The sequence below is a fragment of the Periplaneta americana genome, chromosome 7 (assembly GCF_040183065.1).
Source record: "Periplaneta americana isolate PAMFEO1 chromosome 7, P.americana_PAMFEO1_priV1, whole genome shotgun sequence".
In the NCBI taxonomy this organism is placed as follows: Eukaryota; Metazoa; Arthropoda; class Insecta; order Blattodea; family Blattidae; genus Periplaneta; species Periplaneta americana.
The window spans coordinates 111,470,254-111,494,605 of NC_091123.1; the positions used below are offsets into that span (position 1 = coordinate 111,470,254).

The 24,352-nt window shown below is 34.1% G+C and overlaps 1 protein-coding gene across 13 annotated transcripts in view; it reads left to right on the forward strand.

Moving 5' to 3' along the window:
- The window catches only part of LOC138703364 (pecanex-like protein 1), a 255,059-nt gene that overhangs the window by 68,784 nt on the left and 161,923 nt on the right, over positions 1-24,352 (forward strand). For 11 of the 13 annotated variants that reach the window (XR_011333137.1, XR_011333138.1, XM_069831164.1 and 8 more), the window contains exon 9: positions 18,743-18,835. The exons of the other annotated variants lie outside the window; for them this stretch is intronic. Coding sequence is in view for 9 of the 11 variants with exons in the window: in XM_069831164.1 (XP_069687265.1) it covers positions 18,743-18,835 (93 nt within the window). In the remaining 2 variants the exon portion in view is untranslated. The remainder of the gene's footprint in view (positions 1-18,742; positions 18,836-24,352) is intronic. 13 annotated transcript variants of the gene reach the window in all.

Below are 24,352 nucleotides of genomic sequence, written 5' to 3' on the forward strand. Positions count from 1 at the left end.
AATTTTCAAATTTGAATGAGGTTGGTGGTTCAATTGATGTTATATTGGACGTGTGCGTAATAGAAGTGGAACTCGTTGATTTAGGCCTACATGGTGTATTCAACTTATTCAGAATTTCCGAATGAATAATTTTAAAAGGAATAATTATTGAATGTACAATTTTCAAATTTGAATGTGGTTGGTGGTTCTATTGATGTTATATTGGACGTGTGCGTAACAGAAGTGGAACTCGTTGATTTAGGCCTACATGGTGTATTCAACTTATTCAGGATTTCCGAATGGTGCTCTTCATTTATTTGTAAATCGGATTTCAGAAGATGCATAGGTATGATCAGTGATTTTTATTAATTCTTGTTCTTGAATACCAATGCGAGTCATATTTGAAACTGCTGTGCATCGACTGGAGTGGTTTGTAATTATATATATATATATATATATATATATATATATATTTTTTTGACATCCAGACCAGCGCAGTTTCAAATGTTGGCAAACAAAGAAACAAATGCTAGGGACGCGATAAAATTAAACAAATGCTAGGGACGCGATAAAATTGTGCGATAAGCAGCCATGATTGGTTGAAATATGTCCTTTCATACCGTTTTATTGGTCAAAAGTAGTATGACGTAGTAAGAGTGTAATAGTCATTGTAATATTATGGAAAAATGATATCTTGTGAGTACATACAAATTTAAACAGCACCAACAAAAGAGAATCTTATCATAATAGAAAATGTTACGATATAAGAAAAGTGCAACTTATGCAGAAAGCTTTTTTTGAAGATATGAAGAGAAAATAATATGATCTTGTTATAGAGAGTAAAGAAATATGTGACATTTGAGCATATTTTCGTGCTGTTCGTAATATCTTGTTTACCATCCTCTTCATTTGCAAAGGTTTTTAATTACACCTCACTTGTCAAAACTTCATCTTCAGTATGTCCTTAACTTACTGCCATCACGTTTAATTGTTGCATTTTTACTACTTTATACAGGACTTATTGGAATGGTTTGTTCGAAAAAATGGTATGGAACTCAAGCGTTCTATAGTAGTCTTGTAATCTGAAAAAAAAAAAAAGAACAAAATATAATGAAAAAATAAAATAATAATGCATTGCTCATAAACATAAATGAACTCGAACTATCAACCATGCAATTACTAGTCTGGCACCTTATTCATTATGTGTTGGACTGACACAGCTATACCTGCTTATTTCACATTTTATAAGGAAATGCAAAATCTCGAAATTAAGGCCAACTGCTGGATAGGATTTTTTAATGAGTATTGGTTTTCCATCTATGTTGTTGTTGTTTTCTAATGCCAGGCGTTTGACAAAGTCATTTGACCTCTTGTACTCCAATATTTTTCAAAGATATTATCATGACCAGCCAATGAAGCACAGATTTTGAGGTGTTCCGAATCCATTTCTTGGTTTAAGTTGCACAATGGACAGTTAGGGGACTGATATATTCCAATTCTATGCAGGTGTTTGGCCAAACAATCATGGCCTGTTGCCAATCTAAATGCAGCTACAGACGATTTTCGTGGTAAATCGGGAATTAACTGTGGATTTTGATGCAGAGAGTTCCATTTTTTCCCATGGGATTGTGTTATCATATTTTGTTTGTTGAAGTCTAAGTATGTAGATTTAATAAATCTTTTCACAGAGTAATACGTAGATTTAGTAACAGGTCTGTAAGTAGCAGTGCTGCCCTTCTTTGCTAAAGCATCCGCATTCTTGTTTCCCAGGATTCCACAATGGGATGGTATCCATTGGAATACAATTTTTTTATTGAGTGATATTAATTGAGAGAGCATTTTATTTATTTCTGCTGTTTGAGATGAAGGTGTGTGTTTAGAGACTATTGATAGAATAGCTGCTTTGGAGTCTGACAATATAACTGCATTTTTAAATTTACTGATGTGGCATAGAAGATTCCTGAGACTTTCACTTATTGCAATGATTTTTCCATCAGAACTTGTTGTTCCATACCCAAGAGATCTATAAAGTGAGAAGATACAGCACGTAACACCATCTATGTAGATTGACCTCATGGAACTTAAACAAAATCTGTATTCAAAACACTGTATTCCCTTGTAAGAGGAGGATTGCTGTGGAAATTCCATAACAACTACTTAGATTCATAGTTGCCATGAGAAATCATGGTCCCACAGATTTATTTGGATATTTGTGTATTTGATAATAATTGGACAAGATACAAAGAAGTAGTATGAGGTAATACTGCTGTCTACTGAAAATTAAACTTGGACACATTGGAATGTGAATCAGAGTTTGCAAAGTCAACTCTAATCATTTAGGTAACAGTGCACTTTTTTTTTCTAATGGTGGGTACTTGACCCATATGAGGTCAGTTGTGTAGACCAATTTACTGACAGTCGTTACCCAGGGTGTGCCATAGGAAGTTGGTCTACACTACACTTGTGATGAGATGATGATGATGAAAATTTTTTGGAATGCCACAGGGGAACCAAAGCTACCTGAGAAAGCCCCTGTGTTATCTAGACCATGGACTTGCTCAACACAAGTTATAAATTGGGAGTTAGCTGGGGATCGAATCTGGGTTCACAGAATTATACGTCCAGTGCTCTAGCCAGTAGGCTACCTTGACAGCTACAGTGCACCTATTGTGAAAGATATATTTTTGTTTGTTTACCTACAGTTGTGATTAAATTGTTTATATTTAGACTACAAAATATGTATATCCTTTAAAAGTTAATATAAGTTATGTAATAATTTGTGTCTGGCATTGTGGGTCTTTGCTTCCATTTCATCTGTGATAATTGTAGTATACTCGTCCTGTATTAAATATTCATGTTAGTGTGTAGAATAAAACAACTTGTGCTTCAGCAAATAAGAAACCTCCAGCTTAGATGATTGAAGTAGACTCAGATATCCTACCCTGTTGATGTTGGTTATGATTGAGATTTGCATGATTTGAAATATGTTTTCTTTTTAATAGAATTCCTATCTCTTGAAAGTGAATTTAATATTATGGTTGTGTATTTAAAACATAACATTTTCGTATAGTAGGAATTAGTGTAATTCTTAAGTTACTATTATTCAACCAGTTAGAAATTTAAAAATATTTAACTGAGGATTGTGTGCATACACTAATACTTACATTGGTTTTCTCAAGTAAATAAGTTAGTATGAAAGTAATGCCTTCAATTTTCTGTTATGTTGTAATTGTATATGGTATAATTTCAGCATTTCTGTATTCCACTTTTCTTCCTCATACCCAGTGGTGATATTCAAACACATTAACAACCAGTACTCTCGAATATTAGGAATACAGTGAATAAAAATATATCGGAAGGGAGGTAGTGACAAAAATAATGTTTATATTGTGTTTTGTGACCTGAATTGACAAGGGGTACTACTTTAAAACACCTAGGTAAAAGAAGACTCCAAATTCCTTTCTCATTTTCTGAGGCTAGTTCCTCGTCCCTCTTCTCTTTTATTCTCAGATCATCTGCACTATGGTTCCCTTTCCTCAGCCACAACTTCACATATTTTGTTGGATCCCATTCCTTGAGAGGCAGACCCAGGAAGCTTGGTTGACATCAGGTGCGAGATGTTGCTGATGTTGAGCTTGTTTCTCCTCTATTGTGTGCAAAATAGAGTTCATAAAACTAAATGCTCTTTCCACTTCAACAGCACTGACAGCAGCAGTTTTGATTATCTTCTAGGTTTTCTTTACAGTTGGTGGTATTTGTCTTCCAGGAAGATCTCTGACATCAATGAAATCTCAAAATTCATTTACATTTAATTTGTACCTGATCTTTTTGCTTAAGGCCCCCATTATGTGTAAATGATTTCCGTCCAATTAGTATCCTACCTGCTCTATCAAAAGCTCTGGAACGTATTGTTCACAAACAACTAATGAACTATCTAACCGAACATGCCTTACTGGACAAATACTAATCCGGATTCAGAAATGGACATAGTACGACTGCAGCACTACTGAAAGTGAATGAGGATATACGTGAAGCCACAGATGAACGTAAATTAACATTACTGACATTACTTGACTTCAGTAAGGCATTTGATACAGTTGACACGAACCTTTTATTATGTAAATTAAGACTTCTGAATCTTTCTGAAAGTTCTGTTACTTGGTTTGAATCCTACATTCGCGAACGTCAACCATGTGTCATTGCATGCGATTATTCTTCAAGATGGTGTGTCGTGAAATCTGGAATTCAACAAGGATCAGTTCTCGGACCTTTACTCTTCATGATTTATATTAATGACATGACTAAAATGATAAAACAATGCAAATACCATATGTATGCTGACGACTTGCAAATTTATTTGCATTTCCACCCTGATGAAACTAGTGATGCAGTAAATAAAATAAACGAAGACTTAAATTCGATTTTACTGTGGGCACACAAATTTGGATTAAGGTTAAATCCAGAGAAATCGCAAGCAATCGTAATGAGACATAATCGTCTACGAAGTACTCTTGATAGTGGTACTATACCACATATAATATTGAATGGGATTATTGTTAAATACAGTGAAACAGTTAAAAATCTTGGCATTTTTATGGATAGCGATCTAAATTGGAACACTCAAGTAACACACACTTGCAAAAAAATATTTTCTCAACTTCACTCTTTGTTTCATATGAAAGAATTTCTACCACTTAGTCTAAAAAAGAATCTTATTCAGACGCTTGTAATGCCCCATTTTGATTATTGCGATTCCTTACTAACTAATGCAAGTTCACTCTTAGCTGAGAGACTACAATGTGTTCATAATGTGTGCATATGATTCATCTGCAATACTCGTAAATTTGACCATATAACACCTTCCCTCCAGTTACTTTCATGGGTGCGTCTGAAGGAACGAAGAACAATACATTCACTGTCTCTTCTATTTAGAATCATGCATACTTCTACTACGAATTATCTCTTATCGCGCTTTCGATTTCTTACAACTCTTCAAAACCGACATCTAGCACTTCTTTCTATCCCTCATCATAGAACGTCTCTATACTCATCCTCCTACACTGTAGAAATACTACGTCTCTTGAATTCGTTACCTAATGATGTCAGGGACTGCCGGACTTTATCACAATTCAAAATTAAATTGGAAAATTTTGTCTTGTTTAATGCTTTTTACGTATTGCTAGAAGTGTTGATTTGTGTTTTTTACTCTAGATTAAAATCGCAAGTTTCTTGGTTATGTTAGTTAAGTTAATTAGTTAGGACAATTAATTATGATACTTAATCACTCATTTAAAGTTTGTGTGACTGCAACCTGTGTTATATTTTTGTGTGACTTTACTTTGTTTATAGTGTTCTTTTTTCCTTTTTATTTCTGTTAATTTATTTGTATTTCTGGTGGTGTGGAAGAGAAAGCCTGATGGCCGTAACTACATCAAAATAAATAAATAAATAAATAAATAAATCTTATCTCTCCCTCTAGCCAAAGTGAAATTATGACATCACCTGGCCATGTATTCGGTTCCAAAAATGAAAACAAAGACAAAATATTATTATTCTCATCTCCAGCCTGAAATCTGTTCTCCATGTTGTCAATAATGTTTTGTACTGGTTGATTCCTTGGCAAGGGTTTAAATCTGTTCTCACTTCCAAATGGAATGTTCTTATATGGCTCAGAAGAAATGGTTTCTTGAAGCATATTCACATACTTTCCTTTGCCACCTTTCATGATATTCAGGGCCTTTATAGACATTTTAATAATTCTATCAGCTTTCAGTATGTCTGTTCCTTGATTTTGAAGAGCTAAAGAGAACAAAGATAGCTCTTCAAGAACATCAATCATCAAAACAAGGTCTTCTAAAAAGTTCAGGTTTTTCAACCTGGAAGCGATTCCTGTTTCATTGTTCTCCACAAAATAAAAGTTGTTGTTGTTTTCTAATGCCAGGCATTTGACAGTAAAGTCATTTGACCTCTTGCACTCCAATATTTTTCAAAAATATTATCATGACCAGCCACTGAAGCACAGATTTTGAGGTGTTCCGAATCCATTTCTTGGTTTGAGTTGCACAATGGACAGTTAGGAGACTGATATATTCCAATTCTATGCAGGTGTTTGGCCAAACAATCATGGCCTGTTGCCAATCTAAATGCAGCTACAGACGATTTTCGTGGTAAATCGGAATTAACTGTGGATTTTGATGCAGAGAGTTCCATTTTTTCCCTTGGGGTTGTGTTATCAAATTTTGTTTGTTGAAGTCTAAGTATGTAGATTTAATAAATCTTTTCACAGCGTAATACGTAGATTTAGTAACAGGTCTGTAAGTAGCAGTGCTGCCCTTCTTTGCTAAAGCATCCGCATTCTCGTTTCGCAGGATTCCACAATGGAATGGTATCCATTGGAATACAATTCTTTTATTGAGTGATATTAATTGAGAGAGCATTTTATTTATTTCTGCTGTTTGAGATGAAGGTGTGTGTTTAGAGACTATACAAAATAAAAGTTGAGAGCTGGATAGGATTTCCAGACTGCCTTCACAGCTGTGCCACTTCATGCAACCCATCTTGAACCTAATCTTCGATCTTGTTGATGCCTACAGTCAGATCTTTAGCAATCCTGGTTAGTTCAATTTGATTTTTTGCCAATGTACGGTAATATATGTAGATCTTGTCTAAGAAAATTGTAAAGTGATTTATTTGAGAAACAAATTTTATCGCATCGTCCAAGGCAAGCTGAAGCCTGTGACTCCAGCAGTGCCACACAACTGTATCATGGTATTTTTCTAACAGCCTGCCTGCTTGATACTCCAGACTTTTTCCGCAACATAGTACTTGCTTCATCTGAGCAAAATCCAATCAAATTTTGTTGTAGAGTAAATCCATGAGATTTCAGTGTATCGAAACGTCATTGAATATGTTAGTTGATGTAGTAGATTCCAGTTCCACTAGGTCAATAAAAACAAATACTAGTTCTTCTAATGTGTTTATTTCACATCTTAAAAATATCACCAAAGCAGTCTTCTTGGAAATAGTTGTGGCTTCATCAATAACATTGCATATCTTTGAACCTTGATCTATAATTTTAGAGAAAATCTTTGTCTTTAATTCAGAAGATATGTGATTAACAATTTTTATTGCAGTAAATCGAGACTGAAGTCTCACACCCATATTGACACCATTTTTCTCTAGCAGCTCAATTTCTACCTCTATGTCTGCCATTGGTCTGATGTGTTTGGTCAAGCTGTAAACAGCATTGAATATTTTTGCTGTGTTAGATATCATTTTCTCATTTTTCTTATAAACAATACCTTGTAGTCTATTTTCTTCTGCTGTTTTTAGAATAGAGCAAACCTTGGAATGAGCATTGGAGGAATCATGTCCATACAGCTTGTTTCTATTGGAGGCTTGCTGAATAACCTTTGTTGGTCCTGTATGTCTTATACTGTAATTTTGCCACTTTTGCGACATGTGAGTGCTTTTTTGTTTCTCAACACTCAGTGAACTGATTTTTACGTAGTACATGCAGCCAACATGGTCCAAGGTTTTTATGATCAGTCAAGGGTAGGCCTACTTAGATTTAAAAGACTTGTTGTGACTCACTCCATATGCTTAACAGTTTACACTCAAACATATCAGTGCTAGGCCTACATGAATCACGACTGGTATTCCATTTTCTATTTTATTTATGATCAGTAACTGAAGAATCTTCACAGCCAATGCTAAGCTTTTTACTTGAAGCTTTCTCAAAATATCCTGAAATGTTACTTTGTCTTTTCATACTTAGTTACCAATTCCAAATAACAAAAAATTAAACTTACTCAGCTAAAACGTAACCTCAAAATAGTTATACAGCTCACAGTTTACATAATGATCACTCAGGGATGCAACTTCTTATCCATAAAGAGCAGTAGCCAACTCACTAAAGAATATAGATGGCAGGAGTTTTGTTCCTGGTAAATGAATATATGTATTATGACCATTGTTCATTACTATAAATTTACTTAATACGCCTGAGGGTAAATCTACCGGTTCGGCAAACCAATGAGAAATTTAACAGCCGTTTATGCGAACTGGTGCAAACCGCCTGAATATCACCACTGCTCTTACCTGTTTTTTTTTTCCTCTTCATATCCATATTCTTCGTCACCATCATATTGCAAAGTTCTAATATGATGTGGCTGTTTGGGGACATAATTCACTGCCATGATGTACTGAAGAGTGATCTGTAGAATGGCTCCAACAGGATGGGAAGTTGGGTGAAAAGACTGCAACATAATGCTACAAGTAATCTTATTTCATCAATAAAAAAAAAAAACTTATCAGTTACACACTTTTACTTCTATGAAACATAAAATACAGCAATTAAACGGAATCTTTAATTGCCCAGTGTACTGTAGTCCTAGACTAATTTACTGTAAGTTTGCAAATGAAAATTTTCAAATGGGGCTTCATACAATTTTTCTAAGTTGTGTACAGCATGAATATGATACACGAAAAAATTCTTACTGTGGAAGTGAAAGATCTGTAGAAAATGTATAGCCTATTCATTGATAAGTAGGTAACCGTTTTTTTTTTTCAAGTGACATACTTTCCACAGCAAGATATTCTTCCTCTCTATATTGGGCTTTTAATGTACAGCTGTCAAAAAAAAAAAAGTGGCCGCACTCGTGAACAGCGAATATTTTCAAAGTCCACTTCGGGTCGCGGCGATGTTACACGATGCATGTGCTTGTACAAGCAGTTCCGGAACTATGGAAGTGTTCCATATCTGCTCCTCGCAGACCAGCGGTAGAGTGCTTGTTTAATGATTCAAAGGTTGTGGGTTTGCGCCTTCTTCAAGCTTTCATTTTATTTTTTAATCGTTCTTTAGCGATGTAAATGATATTCAAATTATCATTTATATCCAGTTATCGTTCTTGATGGATATCACGTTATTTATATTTTGTTATCGTTCTTTAGGGATATGAATAAAATTCAAGTCATCATTTGTATTCTGTTATCGTTTTATAACGATATGAATAATAATAATAATAATAATAATAATAATAATAATAATAATTATTATTATTATTATTATTATTATTATTATTATTATTATTATTATTGTATCTCCAGTGGGGGTTAGCCCTATTTTACATATGTATGTTAGGGCTATAGTTTTATACACAAAACAGATAAGCATAAAGAGAAATGGAAAAGAAAATTAAATTAACTTACGCGATGTAAACAAAACATAAACAATCCGTAAATTAGGCATTGCGATTGCAAAACAAATATCAGTTATCAATTTGAAACATACAAAAACATTAACAACACACATACGTAACACTTCTATAACACAAATATGCAGCTTTCCGTACCATACATCATAAATTAATACACAATAGTCACACAAACACAATCAAACTATAATTACGACATTGCGACGACATCAAGCATCCCATAACTGACTCACATACATAACAAATCAAGCATCCGTTGCAACACATACACTTCAACATAGTAACCACACTTTTAAAAGTTACAAATTTGGCTCCAAGAAGAATAAATAGGACACTGTTACGAATTACTATTCTTCTACAATTTCTTAAATACATCTGTAATAAATCTGTGAAATTCCGATATGAATAATATTCACGTTTTTTATATTGTTATCGTTCTTTAGCGATATAAATAATATTGAAGTTATCATTTACCCTATATTCTGTTTTCCCTCATTAGCATTATAAAATAATATTCAAGTTATTTATATTGTTATTGTTCTTTCGCAATATAAATAATCTGTATTTTATGTAGGTAATTATTATAACACAAATAAACATCTTTCTTTGTAAAATAGGTTACTTTATTTAGATAATTAAACACGTATTATATAATATCTTATATTAATTAAACAAACCGATATTTATCATTTATATTGTGTTATCGTTCTTTAGTGATACTGTATAAATAATATTCAAGTTATTTATATTGTAATCGTTCTTTAGGGATACAAATAACATAAATTTAATATTAGGTTTGGAAAAATCCAGTTGCATAATACTGCTATTAGTTTTTCTTTTTGTATTATTACATTATACTATCTTGAACCACAATAAAATGAAAAGGAGTAACGAGGAATTGAACCTGAGACGTTGACATCTAAATTCCGACGTTCGTCCGCTGAGCTACGAGGGCAAAAGTGTGGAAACATTTTCGGAAAAATTGGCCCAATCACACTCTAAGATTTTCTGATGATTCGTAGAAGCTAGTCCAGGATGCGGGGGGCAAAGGCTAATTGAGATTTCCCGATCACTGATAGGGTCAAACATCCTGATAGAATTAATATTTAACCCTTGCCGTGACTTTCGGTGAAGTCCGGAGGGCCCAATTAGTCAAATCCACTCTCCTCATCTCCACGCTTGGGCCCCCTGGAATTTAATAAGATGCGAAAGAGATAGTGGTGTGCGGAAAGCAACGGGATGTTACCGCATTTAGGCCTATCCTTCCCAAGAAAAACTGCAAACATGAACAAAGGAAGCTTTAAATAGAAGAAGAAGCATCTTCTGCTGACCTCTGGAAAAAAGAACTAAGGAAGAGACTAGTGAAGTGCTTTGTGTGGAGTGTGGCATTGTATGGGGAAGGAACATGGACATTACGACGAAATGAAGAGAAACGAATTGAAGCATTTGAAATGTGGATATGGAGAAGAACGGTGCGTGTGAAGTGGACAGATAGAATAAGAAATAAAATTGTGTTTGAAAAAGTGAGTGAAGAAAGAATGATGCTGAAACTGATTAGAAAGATAAAAAGTAACTGGTTGGGTCTCTGGTTGAAAAGAATAATAGACGACATTAGGATATGTGGATCATATGCGGAGACTAAGAGGAAGGCAGAAAATAGGAAAGATTGGAGATTGCTGGGTTTGCAATGAAAGACCTGCCCATGGACAGAACACTTATGTATGTATGTTCAGAATGCCTGGAATATCGTGTCTAAAAACAGTCGCTATTTGCATAGACTAGTCAATTCCATGCCCACTCGACTTCAAGATGATCGAGATAAGAGGAAGATAGACTAAATATTGAATTATGGCTTTTTGTGTTGTTTTTTGAACGCTTAATTGTTTGAATGTTTTAAGGCCGACGCCAGTAAATTTGTTTTGTTTATGCCACGAAAGATATTTTTATTGAGAATAAAATCTTTTTTCTTTCCATTTGCAGCCACAATATCATAATGATAAAGTCATGGCATAATATATTAATATATTAACCTGATGTTATTTACTAAAATAATCGTAAAAGAGAAAGGAGCCATTATGTATAGTTTGTCTCTCTCAAAAACAGAACAAAAAAGAACATAAAAAGCACGAGGTTGTAGTCGAACGCAGGACCTCATGAATAAGAGGCCTGAACGCTACCATTACGCTATCGAATCACAGAGAGAATACTTCAATTATAACTGTAGATATCAGGCAACGTGGTCCAACAACATGTAACATCGCCTGTCTCCGAATTGTAGCGAAGATACCCGAAGGGAACTTTGTTCCAGGAGAGCGGCCACTTTTTCTTTTGACAGCTGTACAGTCTTATGGCCAGTTTTTTCAAGTAATGTTTAATTTGGCTTAACAAATGTTAAATTAACAGCTGGTTTATTTTTAACGTTTTGTTAGGATATTTTCCGTTTTTTCAACATATTTTGTTTCAAATAACCAACACTTAACTTTAACTGTCGTTAATACTATTCTAACTACTCAACAGCAGTTGGTAATGATTTTGCATATATAAGACAACTTCTTATTGGCTGATATTATTATTTAAATTCTGTACTGTAGAGTAAGTCATGAAACATGTGTAAAATCATAACCTGTTACAGTAGCCACGATTCATATAGTACAGAGAGTTGATAAATGAAAGTTGCATTGACTACTATTGAATAATAATAATTATTATAAGTATGGTTATATTTTATAATGCTAAATATGAATTTCTGTTTAGAAAAATCTCAGCATTATGATCACCAGGTGACAATAATTACACGAATGTGTGTGTAGTCAACTGTACACAAAACCCCGAGGAGAATTCCGTATCATATAAAATTCTCTAATTCAGATCCATGTATAAATTATATGTAATTTCATCCTAAAGAAGCAATTGCTGCTGAAACATTTTATTATTTACTCACTGCGTATTTTGAAGTACTATTGACATCGGCTATAGTTGAAGAGCCAGTAACATAGAATCTAGAGTTAATAGTAGCTGGTGAATTGGAACAAGTGGCCTATTTCTGTTTGTAGGATATTCAAATCTGACTTCAATTTCCTGCCACGTTGAGATCGCACATTTTCTCAATATTAAATGGATAATAGCTCAGCATCGAAATAAGCATCAGTATGATAATCAGTTGATTTATAAAGATTATCTTTCCTACATTAATATTCCAAAATATCTTTTAAATTACATATTACCAGTCTTATGGCCGGTTTCACAAAGCTTCATTAAGGTTTTAATGATTCATTAATTTATTTACTGGTTCATTAAATCATTCTTATCTCTCACCAAGCAAGCATCTTTAGCCTAATGAACCAGCAAAATTATCATTAAATTTAGTGATAGAATTTCCGTCTTTAAATTTTTAATTATTCATTAGTTGCAATATAAAATGGCGGAACGTTTCGACGCAGAATTGTTATATCTGGAACTGCTCGAAAATTAAGAGTCAAATGGAGATAATGTTAACCATTTAAAAACCGATCATTTTGAAAATTTGAATGACACAAAAATTCACAAAAGATACCGCGTCACGAAGATCGTGGTACCGGTACTCAAAATTTTAGAAGAAACTGATCATAGGTTAGAATATCATAAAAACGGCTGAGACAAAGCTGAAACTAGTCAACTAGGTAACATACAACTGAGTTTTATTTTAAGACATGAAAGTGATTATTATAACTACATACCGGTACCTAAGAAATATTAGTAAATTAATACATAATGTGCATTCAAACATAACAGAACTTAGTTGGTATATTAACTTTCATTTATTAGAATTATATTATAGCTAGCGATAAGATATGTTTGCACTGGCTTTAAAACAGAAGCGAAAGAGCTGGATTCTTGGAATTTATAATCGTTTTCTATCCAATGGAAATTTAATTTTCCAGCAGGATAATCACCCCACGCACACCGCCATAAACGTTCAAAGATGGTTCACGAAAAAGCATGAAAAAGAGGAGGATTGACAAATATCGAGACACCCCACCTCAAAATCCAGATCAATTCTGGGATCAAGGTCTGGCTACCTGGGAAGATTTCGCTAAGGACCAGAACTATTTCCGCGATCTGGTGGACTCAATGCCCCAAAAATGCCAGGCAGTGATAGACGCCGGTGGCATGTGGACGATGTATTAGATCCACATGTGTATTTATTTTATTTTTCTTGAATTTGTTTCTTTATCTTTGTTTTATTTCGGGAAGAAAATTGATCTCCCAAGAGTTTTTTTTTTAATTCTCCTAGTGGAGCCAGAGTTGCGAAATAATTCGTTCCACTACACAAAATTATAAAAATGAAGAAAGGTAACATGTATAAAAATTAGTTACGTTAATAAAAAAAAAAAGGTTATCGCCGAGAATCGAACACGGGCCCCAGGGATGGCTAGCCAACTCGCTACTGACTGCGCCATCAGAGAGTAATGACATAAGCGGCGTGACGAGGCATATATAGCGGGGCTTGAAGTCTACGGAGACCGCATATAAACGTACTCGTGTAAATATTTTAATGTTCAGTACTAGTTAATGTTTCATTTGGACTGATTTACTGAAGCTTGGTGAAACCGACCCCTACTCTAAACATTCCTCAAAGAGAAGCATAACATATTATTTTCACAACTTTTGTCTGAACAGCTGTGATGTTATCCGCCATGTTTAAGTGTTTGTAAAACGAGTTAACAGCCTGAAATCCTACATTTAAAGTTAACAAACGGTTAAGAATCCGTTAAGCCAAACTGGTGTTGAACAAATGGAAAAACTGTATTTAACAAACTGTTGAAGGTTTAACAGTCGTTAAGTGTTCTAACAATACTTGGACAAACCGGCCATTAGACAAAAAAAATGACCAGCTGCAATATGTTAAGTCCCCTTTGGAAGACTGGTTGATTCTGTGAGAGCTTAGGGTTACACGTGAAGGAATTTCTTATGCGTGACTCAGCTCTGTCTTTCTTTGTTTTGTTTGTTTTTCTGTCTGTTTATAGATCAAGTGTTATGGATAATCTATAACGAAGATATATTCAAGGAGTAAATTAGGTGCAAAACAAACATCCTTTCCCTAGTCATGTGAACAAAGCGTTGCCCGAAGATGGGCTTAGATAAGTTCACGCAACAGGAGAGGGTCATTTTTTGTGTCTAAGACTGTACATGGAAATTAGGCAAAGTCATACTGCCCTGTGATGTGCTTACATACAACAGTGGCAGATGCAAAACTTCCCCCTAGGGTTGATTCTGATTTCCTGATGGAATAAATCAAGAAATGACAAAAATGACAGGAAGAAGGAGGCAGTATTTTTTTTTAACTCATTCAGGATGTCCCATATGTACTCAGTATAGTCATAATGAGACTATACAAGCTGCAGTGTTCTATGACACATGGAGCTATGTAAGGAAAACTATTCGGCTGAATTGCATTTAAGCACGGTTGTCAGCAACTAGCCACCAGTCATGACTTCAAATATGTTTTTGTTTGACACTTCCGCCCACAAAATTATCTGCTAATAAACTTCTTCGAACCAACACAGTTGAAGAGTTTGCGTATTGAACCTGTTAGCTCGAGTCTCACACTTTTTAATGGGGATTTTTGGTTCTTATATTCTGACCTGTGACACATTAAGATCAGAAGAAACTACAGTTCAAAAGTATTGGAAAGCACGACTGCTAATGGCTTCATTGCCAAATGCAAGGCACTAGACGACGACAACAACAACATATTCTAATAATTGTTCATGGTTTGTGTTCTTCTGGTTTATTTTGTTTCGCTAATAAATAAAAGTGTCGTAACAATAAATCCTGAATTAAAACTAATATTATAATTTATAATATTCAATTCTATAAATTATTTTTCATATATTTCAATTAAAATTTTAATAGGAGAAAAAAAAACATTTAATATAAAAATTGTAAATTGAAAATGATAAGTAAATTATTATGTATGAGTTCCCAAGAAAATTCTGTAATATCCAGAGTTCTCATTGCAACCATATTTCGTGACCTTTTATAATATCGTTTTCTTTGAGATGAACTGTGTTTCCTTAGTCTGATTTTACTCCTTGCTGGTCTTAAGCAGACATATTGTTATATTATTATATTTAGTTTACTTTCATATTTGGTTAACTCTTTGTGTTGTAGTTTGCGTGAATTTGTTTATAAAATGTTCTGCGAATTTATGCATGTGATGTTTCAGAGTGTTTGTAATGTTTCATGAACCAAGTACAAGTGGTAGTAATGATCCTTTTATAAAAACAAAAATAGTTATTCATGGAGAAGATATGGAAATAATTTGCAATGGGTACAGTTCTGTAAAGAATAAGGTACATCACCTACAGAAAATTGTAAGACCATTGATCTTTCCAAGAATCGGAAATTTTCTGAGGAGACATGCAGTTCTTTGTGCATACAGTTTCGAGAATTTACAACGAAAACGAAGACTTGCACGATAGAAATGTGACCTTAGTCAGGTCTCCATTTCTATGAAATGCTAAATTGATTTAACATAAACATGAGAGATGGTTCTGACAGCAATATTGACTTTGAGAAAAGTGAATCAAAGAGAAGGTAGTAACAGTACACTAGTTCCTCCCCAGTAGATCTGTTTGAGCTGAATAGAGACTTTTAGTTAAGTGATATTATCAGGATAAAATAAAGTAAGGCTTAACACACCAGTATAAATTCTTGGTTATTTTATTTCGAAGATTGATGTGCAAATCCGTCACTGCCAACTTAAGCACTTGTTTCTCGAAGTATTGTAAAATTGAACTCAACCTCTGTTGGTCATTATCATGTGCCGTCGATTTCCATCTGGTTTAGCTGTGTAAATAAGCAGAACCTCCGATATTGGGTCCTTGAAAGATATGATCACTTAAGATTTTATTGCAAAATGTACTGTAATTATTAGGGGGCGGATGTTGATGACCTAAAAATCTACTTAAAATGATCATTAAAATGCCCTTAAACTAATGGAAAAATGACATAAAATTAAAAGGAAATGACATTTAAATGTTATTCATCGTACTCGCACCACAACTTCTTAAAAATTAGTCACCTTGTTACAATGACTGCCTTGCAAATCTCGGAGAGAGGAACAACTTCCTGGAATTAGGCTGTGATAAAGGAAAAGAACATGCAACAAAATTAAAGTTTTAAGGGAAAACTGTAGATTTTAATGAGGGTTTACAATGTGTTTCAATCGGGTGGTCCATGTCAGTGCCTTCATTCTCCGTCTCCTTCTCCTCCTTCCGCGCTTCACTTTTGTTACCAGATCTTCCAGATGAGGGAGTGTGAACGACAAAACAAATTGTGGGTGCAGTGTGCATTCTTGTAATCTTTGTGTTAAAAATACTGTCTACTACAGTAGATATCTCTTCCGAACCATGTTGAGGACACAATGTCCTGTCCAGGACATGGTGAAAGTTTCCCCCCTTCCGAACATAAATTCTAAAGACACCCTTATACCGAAAAAAGAACAGTAGCAGTCAAAGTCCTCATGTTTTGTGTTTTCATTCTAATTACTGTTTTTTTGTGACGAAGCCTATCACTGTATGTTTAATGGCTTAATAAATTGAATTGAATTGAATTCAATGAAGCTGCTGTCAAGGATTTTATATTACTTCTGTTGTGTGAAGTGAAGCCTTCAGTGGAATGAGAGATGGACTTTAGAGTCTGTTCCAAACTATAAGACATAAACTTCACTGTTATTCATTTATTCAGTAGGTAATTACTACTGACCTGTTTGCTTAGAAAATGATTTAACAGACCTATCGGTAAAGAAAAAAGTAAAACACATTCCAAATTATCTAAGAGTTCTTCAAAGTATTAAAAACTACAAAAAATTGCCGAAAAAAATAGAAAAATTACCTATTAGTTCAAAAACATAAAAAAAATCCAATATAAGAAATTACTTTTTTACGTTGATATTAACATAGAAAAGATTTCTATATTAATAGGCATTGTCCTAATGTGAAAAATAAGATGACTTTTCATCAACACCCGCCCCCGAGTTACAGCTGACTGTTTTCATTGTAATAGACTATACTATAGTATATATGTTCAAAATTTTATCTTTGTATTGTGAATTTTATTAGTAACAACAATGTAATTTATTCGTCACAACAATAATTCCTTTTTAAAATTCACCTTAACCGCTCTCATCAACAATTGGATTTTCACTCAACACAGTATTCGTTATAGCACTCCACCGACGACAATGACAATTTACTTGGACTAGTACGAACAACAATGAACTGTTAATCTTAACTAATATTTACAAAGCACTATTTACAAATCAGAACTATCAGTTCTCAGTTCACAGTTCTTCTAGCTCAGTCACTCGAGTTCACAGTATCTCGAACCACAGACCTTCAGAGACAGTCCACTGTACTCGAACTCAGGTCCCTCCAACTGCGGTCCACTGCACTCGAACTCAGGCCTTCGGATGCTGATACAGTTGCGGACGCACACTCGAGTCGAACTCCGGTACACAAGACTGGCTTGCTCTGTTCACTGGCTTACTGACTGAACTAATCATGAATGACTGAAAAACTCTCTCTGTCGTTCCTTCGTGTCCGTAATTTATAACCACAGCGACGTAGCCTCGAAAGTTCCACGCGTCTCTAGAGATGGCACTCCAGAAAAATCCAGAGCCCTCTCCTCTCTACCAGCACCAGATGCGTGCGCACTCTCTCTCCACTCTCTCGCCGCGTAGGCCCTTCCCCCTTACTTCTCTCCGCCGCGCGCCGTCCCCGCGCGATCTGCTTTCTTGCGGGACGCTGGTCGTGAGTTCGAATCTCACGTCGCTGTCACAGTATTTTTGTAAATTCTCTGAAAATGTTTTTACAATTTGTTACTGGAATTTTTATTCCTAAGAGATTTACTAACAATTAAGTTTTCCTTCTGTACCAACATCATAAAATGAATTTGCTTTTTAAATATTCTAATATATATATATATATATATATATATATATATATATATATATATATATATATATATTCAAAAGTATTAAAATGAGGGGAATGACTGCATGTATCGTTTAAATGTATGCTAGCGCCTGTTATTTAGATAGTAAAATGTATCATATTAAGGAGGAAATTTGTTGCTCCAGAGTTCAAAATTGCATAGGACCTACATACTCGTATTGTCCTTAGTTTTTCGTATGTTGTATCTTTCCTTGAAATATGTGCAATTATTTAAAATAGTCTACTTTGTGTGTTTGAATGAGATACTAAATGTGTTGTTTTCTAGATTCAGTCACCCAATATTTAAATAAATAAGAAATACCTTTTTATGTATTTTACCACAAGAAATGTAGGAGGCATTACTTTTGTATCTGCTGTTGTGTTACCCTTTCTAATTGTAACATATTCCACTGCCAAAGCATGTTAAGTAATTAATATTCTTAACTGATAAAGATACGATGCTTGTTCCTAATCTTCTCTGCAGTCTCTTTCACACTGGTCTTCTTTCTTGTATCACACACTTTGCTTCTGTCTCTCTTCTCTTGTTTTGCTGCATGCCCTGCCACTTAGATGCCACACTTTGGAACTACACACATTCTGACGACGATGATGAGAGGAGCTGTGCTGATGCTGTTGATTCTGCGACAGATTCAGAGGGACACAGTGAGTAGCATCTCATGTAGGATTTTTCTTGTTTCTCTCTATGTGTTTTGTAGGTATTTACTAGTTCAGACAAGGAATGTTGGGGTAGTTTATATGTAGCCATATTTTTTAGGAGGTTTAATTTTATTCTGTAATTTTGCTTCCATTTTTCTGTGTGCTCTCCTTGGGGTAGTAAATGATCTTAAGATGTGATACCCCTATATATTTTCCTTTTACAATGACCACCAAAGTTAATACAGTAATTATGATGGTAGTCAAGGGCTTAGATTGTAGATAGTGTTATCTCAGTTCTGTTACTTGAGAAGAGTTCATAACTTTGTACTAATGGTAGGTTGTTCACTTTGCCAGGAGAATAGGTCCAAGAAATTCTCTCTCTTTTACTTTAGAAGAGTATGTTTTACAATTTATTCCAATAAATGTAGATTTATTGGATTAAAAGAATACAGAAATGCATACAGAGTGTTAGTTGGAAGGCCAGAGAAAAAAAGACCTTTGGGAAGACTGACATGTAGATGGGAAGGTAATATTGAAATGGATTTGAGAGAGGTGAGATATGATGGTAGGGACTGGATTAATCTTGCTCAGGATAGGAACTGATGGCGGGCGGCAATCTTCATAAGACATTAATTGTTTACTACTGTAAAGCCGAGACAGACAGTATCCCCTAAAAAGACTGAGTGAGCTTGTTGTAAAGCTAATCTTGATTTCAGTCTTCTTTATACAGAAGGCCCAATGTGGCCAACATTCTTAGGGCTAATCTGATCTGCTTGTTCTGTTCTGTGGTAGGAAAGGAAACAAATAGTGTAAATTTTTTTTATGCCTCTCTTGAATTGTTTTTTAAATGTGTGTCGAAATTGTTGTGACATTTTGTGGGAATTCTTCCTCTATTATAGAAGTTAAAATTTTTATTGTCAATAGTGTTATGTTGGCCTGCTTTAGTATATTATCTATATCTTTCATCAAAATGTTGCCAGATTTTATGTTATGTGTAAGTAAGGTAAGTGTTATTGTCCTAGAAATTAATAGTATTGAAATGTTTGAGTCTGTGCATAGCATGTAAACATAGAAATGTATTCCTAAAACATCACTCCTCTTCCAACCCTCAGTAGAAACAAGGAACAGAATTAGTTGTGATATTGTGTTAAAGCTTAGAAATCAAATGCCTCGTAATGTTGGTAAGTAGATTATTTTCGTACAAAATACAAGGAAAAAAGAAAATATATATACAACAGCAAAGGACTTTTCTTATGCTTGCAGATTCTCATTCAATCTTGAACAGATGGAAAAACTATTTTTGGCAACTACTAAATAGGCCAAATAGAAATAATCAGAATGAAATTCAAATACAAACTGTTGAGCCATTTGTACCCGAACCCACACTTTCTGAAGTCGAAATTGCAATAGAAAATCTGAAAAATTACAAGTCTCCAGGTATCGATCAAATACCAGCAGAATTAATACAAGAGGATGAAAGCGCATTATCTAGCGAAATTTATAAGCTTGTACTTACTATTTGGGAAAAGGAAATTGTACCAGAACAATGGAAGGAATCCATAGTTGTACCTATCTTTGAAAAGAGGGACAAGACTAACTGTAGTAACTTTCGAGGTATATCACTTTTGTTGACATTGTACAAAATTTTGTCGAATATCCTTTTGAGAAGATTAACTCCATATGTAGATGAAATTTATTGGGAATCATCAGTGTGGTTTTAGGTATAATAGATCGACTATTGATCAGATTTTTTGTATTCGATAGATATTGGAGAAACAATGGGAGTACTGTATAAGGGTACAGTAGCTTAGTTATTTATAAATTTCAAAAAGACATATGACTCGGCTAAGAGAGATGTTTTATATAATATTCTTATTGACTTTGGTATTCCCAAGAGACTGATTCATTTAATTAAAATATGTCTCAGTGAAACATATAGCAGAGTCTGTATAGGCCAGTTCCTATTAGATGCTTTTCCAATTTACTATGGGGTAAAGCAAGGAAATGCACTATCACCTTTACTTTTTGACCCTTTGCAGCATAGTGGTTACTCAGAAGAACCACCGTTTTCTTTCGTTCTGAATTTTATGGCATAGATATTCCACCAAGGAACCACCTCTTGATTATACATAGAGGTGCCGTCTGTTTTTTGAAATTGTGTGCAGAGTTAGATGTTGAAAAAAATTGGTTGAAGCTTTGTTATGATCCATGATATGGAAGACATAAAAAATTAATTTGTGCTTCAAAGGGTTAACTTTGCTCTAGAATATGCCATTAGGAAAGTCCAGGCTAACAGAGAGGGTTTAGAATTGAATGGGTTACATCAGCTCCTTGTTTATGTGGATAGGAGAAAATCCACAAACTATTAGGAAAAACACTTGAATTTTACTTGAAGCAAGTAAAGAGACAGGTTTGGAAGTAAATCCCGAAAAGACAAAGTATATGATTATGTCTCATGACCAGAATATAGTGCGAAATGGAAATATAAAAATTGGAAGTTTATCCTTTGAAGAGATGGAAAAATTCAAATATCTTGGAGCAACAGTAACAAATATAAAAGATACTCGGGAGGAAATTAAACACAGAATAAATATGGGAAATGCATGTCATTATTGGTTGAGAAGTTTTTATCATCCAGTCTGCTGTCAAAAAATCTGAAAGTTAGAATTTATAAAACAGTTATATTACCAGTTTTATATGGTTGTGAAACTTGGACTCTCACTTTGAGAGAGGAACAGAGGTTAAGGATGTTTGAGAATAAGGTGCTTAGGAAAATATTTGGGGCTAAGAGGGATGAAGTTACATGAGAATGAAAAAAATTACACAACACAGAACTGTATGTATTTTATTCTTCACCTGTCATAATTAAGAACATTAAATCCAGACGTTTGAGATGGGCAGGGCATGTAGCATGGGGGAATCCAGAAATGTATACAGAGTGTTAGTTGGGAGGCTGGAGGGAATAAGACCTTTGGGGAGGCTGAGACATAGATGGGAGGATAATATTAAAATGGATTTGAGAGAGGTGAGATATGATGGTAGGGACTGGATTAATCTTGCTGAGGATAGGAACCGATGGCAGGCTTATGTGAGGGTGGCAGTGAACCTCCAGGTTCCTTAAAAACCCTAAGTAAGTAAAGAACTTTTCTTGATGATATTACTAATTTGTTAATGACAGAATTACGTCATTGTAAATGATGTTTTAAAACCAGGAGGACACAATCAACGTAATTTTAGCCTTCTTGTATGTGTGGTAAAGGAGTGTGGTATACTAACAGAGCTTATATAACGAATCTTATAACATCCTGCAAAACCTTTCCACTCACAGTCTCCAGAATGCTAATTTCATAGACATGTCTCTGTTTCATGCTACCCCACTATCATTTGGGTCTCTGCTAACTGCATCTAAGTCTTCACAATGCCTTCATTTGTTTGATATCCACAATTGTTTTATAATCTTCTTACATGTCCGTACCACATGAGATTGTTTTCTGTTACTTCAAGTATAGTATTATCCATTTGCATTAAATATTGTATGATGACATTTGGCAGTGGAATATCCAGGTAATATAATGAGAGCAGTGGCAACCAGATCTTTTTGATAGTCATTTGAGAACAGTTATGTGCACATAAATAACATTTATTTTTATTTGTTGACGATGATGATGATGATGGTGATGATGATACACATTAATTACAAAAAATTAGTATTATTTCCAAATAGTGTACTATCTCTACAATAATCTTCAAAGCCGACCTGTTATATACAGGTGAACCGTAAGTAATGTCATTAGTCTAAGGAGGTTATTCTCTGAGATATTTCAAACAAAAAAGTTTAATACAGTTTTGCTTGTTTTTGCTTCCTTTCCGAGATAAAAGTTGTTTTATATGAAACATTTCGTACTGTATAATTTCAAGGGAAACATTTTTCCGGGGCTGGGTATCGATCCCTGGACCTCTGGTTGAAGGTACCAGACGTACTGGTACGTTCAACCAGAGGTCCCGGGATCGATACCCGGCCCCGGAACAATTTTTCCCTTGAAATTATTCAAATCTGCTTTACAGGGAGCTTTACCTGAAAGACTAGATTTGCATTTCGTACTGTGTTTTGTGAAAGCCATTGACTTAATTCCCAATATACTTAGTTAGTTTAAGAGATAATATTATGATAATAAATTATTGAAAGAATTTTAATTTTGTTCTTTAAATATGCAGAAATTTGGTCCGAACAAATGCAACATTTTAAAATTTCTTTGCAGAATGAAAAGTTACATTTGTTCATATCAAATTTCTGCATATTTAAAAGAGAAAACTAAAATTATTTCAATCATTTATTATCATAATACATGCTCTCTTAAATTGACTGAACATATTGCAAATTAAATCAATGGGTTTCCCAAAACATGATATGAAATGTTTCATAGAAAACAATTTTTATCTCGAAAAGGAAGCAAAAACTAGCAAAATTGTATTAAACTCTTTTGTTTGAAATATCTCAAAGAATAACTTGCTGAAATAAAATTAATGACATTAGTTACGGTTCACTCTGTATATGAGAATAAGGGAAATGTGAAAGGACGATGATGATGAATAAGTGAAACTAGAAAATATAAGATACTGATGTGAGTTCTTTATCTTTCCTAGAAACAAAATAATTTTTTTCAGAGATTTTGTCATTCATATATTTCTTTATAGGTTGAAGCTCCTCGATAGAATGAAGAACAAGCAAAATGCTGGATCATTGTATTTAGTTGAAGAGGACATGGCTCTTTCACCTATGCCCCGAATATATCCCTCTGAAGTTGCATTTTAAGAAATACATCTCCATCAGTAGCTGTTTATTGTTCAATTTATTTGTTAGATCTTTAACTCTAAGTTGTAGTGAATTGAATTACTACTAGGTTAAGTTATTAGTTATTAGCATACTGTCTCTCCACTAAAAACAATACAATACATAACACTGACAAGAAGCATCCATATCCAGGTGGGATTCAGTGACATAACTGTGACATTAAACATGCACTAGTGTTAAAGTTGAGCCTTTACCATTGAATACCATACTGTGCTGTTTAACTTCTCATTATGCCAAAGCATAAAGAAAATATCATACTAGTCTGTTTTATAGTATGAACTTTGACATTTTATGAAAAAAATTTGTTTTCTGTGTGGAACGATTATGAATTTTTGGTGAAAGGGAATATATTTGGGAAGAAGTAATTGCTGCATTTATTTAATTTACAATGCATAATGCTTTAATATGATCATAGTATAGATGAACTTCATTGTTAAGGTAACACTGAAGAGTGTAGATTCATTGAAAAGGCATTTTCTTATTGTAATAATATTTGTGATCTTATTTGAATTTTCGTGTAATATTTGTTAAAATTTATTAAATTGTATGGATTTGCACATTGGTGAAATTAGCATGAGATGTTTCAGTATTCATTTTTCATCTTGCATGGTAGGTTTTCTATAAAGCAAATTTAATTGTAAACTTATGTTATATGTCAGTCATATTTTTAA